Source organism: Acanthisitta chloris, unplaced genomic scaffold, assembly GCF_000695815.1.
Source record: "Acanthisitta chloris isolate BGI_N310 unplaced genomic scaffold, ASM69581v1 scaffold19024, whole genome shotgun sequence".
NCBI classification, from domain to species: domain Eukaryota; kingdom Metazoa; phylum Chordata; class Aves; order Passeriformes; family Acanthisittidae; genus Acanthisitta; species Acanthisitta chloris.
The window spans coordinates 4,002-7,521 of record NW_008667818.1 but is presented as its reverse complement, the minus strand read 5'-3'; the positions used below and the strand labels follow the sequence as shown (position 1 = coordinate 7,521).

At 55.4% G+C, this 3,520-nt stretch overlaps 1 protein-coding gene across 1 annotated transcript in view; it reads right to left on the bottom strand.

The window, feature by feature from the left end:
* Positions 1 to 112: 112 nt before the first annotated feature.
* The window catches only part of LOC103800304 (neuronal pentraxin receptor-like), a gene marked incomplete at both ends in the record, with an annotated part of 7,403 nt that continues 3,995 nt past the window's right edge, over positions 113 to 3,520 (bottom strand). The window contains 3 exon segments of the mRNA XM_009072676.1: positions 113 to 357; positions 496 to 663; positions 666 to 714. Coding sequence (XP_009070924.1) covers positions 113 to 357; positions 496 to 663; positions 666 to 714 — 462 coding nt within the window.

Here is a 3,520-nt window from a genome sequence, read left to right as displayed (position 1 = left end):
CCCCCATAAGCCCCCTCCCCCGTGCCCCCAGGAACATCATTTCCCAGGGGGGTTGAAGCAGGGGAGATGAGGGCAGGAGCTTCCTTCCCACCTCTCCTGCGACTGGGCTGACCTTGTCGTTGATGAGCAGCTCCAGGGGGTTAGTGCCCCACTCCAACAGCACAATCTCATTGGCTTGGCTTGGGACAGAGTAGGAGAAAGGGGTGCCAAGCCCTGCTACAGCCTTGGACTTCAGCCACATGCAGATGGTGAAGGCATAGAGCTCCGGCAGGCTCTTCTTTATGCGGGCGTACATGTAGTTGTTCTGCACTGGGATGGTCACCTTGAAGGCATCAGGAGGGCTGTAGCCCAGTGGTCCTATGTATCAAGGTTGGGGAGGAGAGAAGAGGGTCAACAACAGTAGTTGGGATGAGGATGACCTGTCCTGGGGCTCCCCTGGAGATGCACCTTGGGCTAAGGACTCCCCTGCATTCATCCATGTCCAGTAGGACTCACCATGCTCCAGCTCCATCACCCGGTTCTGGAGGGAGTTCAGCTCCTTCTCGATGTTGTGCTGCTGCTGGCTGCGGTCAGTGTTGGCAGCTTGGCGCTCCTTCTGCAGGGTCAGGATCTTAGAGAGGAGCTGCTCCTCCAGCTGCTCCATCTTGGTGTGGAGGGCATTGCGAGTGCTGGGGCAGTGGGTGCTGAGCCGTTGGCACGGGCTGGCAGCTCCTGCTGCACTTTGGCGGCACCGCAATGGAGGAGAAAGGAGGCAGAAAGGGAAAATTCAGTGTGGCGTCACTGTAAGAGGTTAAATAAGGACTGCCAAACCCGCACCACTGCAGGGAGTGCAGGGATGGCAGTCCTATATCCGCACTGGGGTCTTCTCCAAGAGCCTCCAGCTGACTTTGTACCTCCCCTCTCAGAGCCCCCATTGGGTTCATTACTGCAAAACGAAGTTTGGCTGCTCTTAATGACTTTCTGCCACCAGAGACAGAGCGAGGATGGGATGCTTGGGTCATCCCTTGGCTCTGCTCCTGCAGGCAGCCTCCCACGGTGAAGGAACTACGCAGGAAGGACCTCGGAGCTCCCTCCCTGTGGGTCCTGAGGCACATTAGCACCACATAACAGGGCTGTAATCCTCTTAGCCCCGCTCAGCCAGCATGCGGGGGTGAGTGCACGTGTGCCTGGTTGGGCAGGTAGCCCTCTCTGTAAGCCAGCCTCTCCCAGGCCATCGGGATACCATGGAGAAGTGGGACCAGTGGCCAGGTTGTCATGCCTCTAGTCCTCAAGACATGACCCATCTCCTGGGGACATTGAGCATGTCTTGTCCCCATCAATGTTAACATCCAGACCAAAACTCTTCCCGTGAAAAATCCAACACATCACCTGGTGGAGATGCTCCCAGCTGCTACTGCACTCTGCAAAAACCCCAGATCCTACCTCACTGTGAGACCTCATCCCAGCTGGAATAAAACCATGCCGGAAGGGAGAAAGTGACTCTTTGCCATGCTCCTGGAATTTCTCTGTAAATAGGACCCCTCTCTTCCCCATGTCCTTAGGGCACTAGTCTCTCTGCCTTGGCTCCGTGCTGCCAGACCTTCCCAAAGGTGCTGGAGCAGCTGTGGTGGTCCCTGCCTTGTCTGTTATGGCACTTTGAGGGTTCTGCATGGCTGCTTCAGCCCTAGACATTCATGTGACTTTTGCTTGTGGGACGTGGGGGGATGCCATCCTTGCTGATGTCAACAGCCTACCCCTGCCCTCAGAGCTGGCTTCTAGCCAGCTTTTCCTTATATCCCACTTTTCCAGGCTGGACGGGACCTGATAATCTTGCACACAGAGCTGAAGCAGGGAATGCCTGCCTATGTCATGCCCAATCTTGATGATACCCATTGTGAACAACAGAGCGGAGAGGAAGACTGGAGCAAATCCAGGTTTGGCTGAGCAGGATGCAGCCTTGGTGGATGGGAACTGCAGGGAGACAGAAAATGGGAAGATAGTGTTGGTGTGAGCACAAATGTACTTGCTCTGGCCAGCAACATACTCAGGCTACAAATAAAAGGGACACTGTGATGCCCCAGGGTCTGCAAGAGCTGCCAGCAGGGTCTGCCGGAGCAAACCCACAGGTTCTGTGAGGAAAACCAATGCAGAGAAGCAAAACCCAGCAAGGGAAGAGAGGCTGTGCAGGGGACATCTGTCAGCCCTGACCAGACGCCAGCCCTCACTGCCGGAGGAATGCTCTTGCAGAGAGCAAAACCTCTCTGGGAAGGAAAAAGTGCCCAGCAAAGGGCATCCTACCTTTGGTCTTTAAAAAGCTGATGGGGAAAGGGCTTTAGCTCTTTTGCTTTTATGTTTTCGGGGGTCTTGGAGACCCGCTGGTGCAACTGGATGAAAGACAAGGGAGGGATGGCAGGAGGGAAAGAAAGATGAGTGGAAAGGTTAATTCTCATTCTCCTGGCAGGGAGAATTCCCACCCGGGGCTGTCTGCATTTGTACCCAGGCAGAGCTGGCTGGGTTGGCAATGGGCAACACAGGTGGGATGGGGTTGCCTTTGCCTCTCTGTCCGTGTTCTGTGGGCTCCAAGAGCTTTTCTCATCCCTTCAGGCCACCTGGCTACCGTGGAGGCTGGCACGCTCCTGTCTGCCGCACGCTTTGATTGCTCGAGCTGCGGGTTTGGAGCCTACGTCCCTGCTTTCATGCATGGCTCCATCTGTTAATGACAAAAAAAGACAAGGCTGGGAGCTTTTGTCACTCTCACTAGCCCCCGATAGCCTGCCCTACATTATTCACTAGTGACTGAGCGCTTTTTCTTCCTCCCCCTTCCTCCTGCTTTTCTCCCTGCTGCTATTTTCTTCCCTCTAACTTTTCTCCCTATGGCTTTTTCATTTCTCTGGCTTCATAGCATCTCCTCCTGATGCTCCCCTCTGTGCACACACACACTGTCTCTCCCCTTTTGTTCAATTTCTTCCCCCTTCCTGAGTTCTTCCCTTTCCAGCCCTCTCTCCAGCTCCTGCTGGCTCCTCCAGCCTGGCAGCCAGGACACTGAGAGCCAAACCCACACGGCCAACTGAACCACGTTCCTCCTGGAAGGGATGCAGCCAATACCCTCATCCAGCAGAGTTTGGGGGCCATCCCAGCAGACACCATCCCCATCCCCACAGCCAGACCATGGCTGGACAGGAGATTGGACTCCACATTCTACCCTCTGCAACCAAGATGTGCTGTATGATCCCCCTGATGCCAACCTAGGCTGCATCCCCCAACCATCCTCATCTCCGAGCTGCCACTCAAGCATCTTTCTCCCAAACCAAATAATTTGCAAAATTATTAGTGGTAGATGTGCAGCTGTTATTTACTGGTGACCTTTGGGGAGGGGAGAGGAGGAGAGAGGAGGGGAAGCGCCTTCTCCCCGGCTGTTCGGCAGGCGCCTGGCTTCCCATCTGCCGCCGCGCAGGCAGCGGGCAGCGGGTGTGGGGGAGGCTCGTTCGACGCTTTTTGGCCACCAGAACCGGCAAAAAGGATTGAGAGATGCCAGGTAATA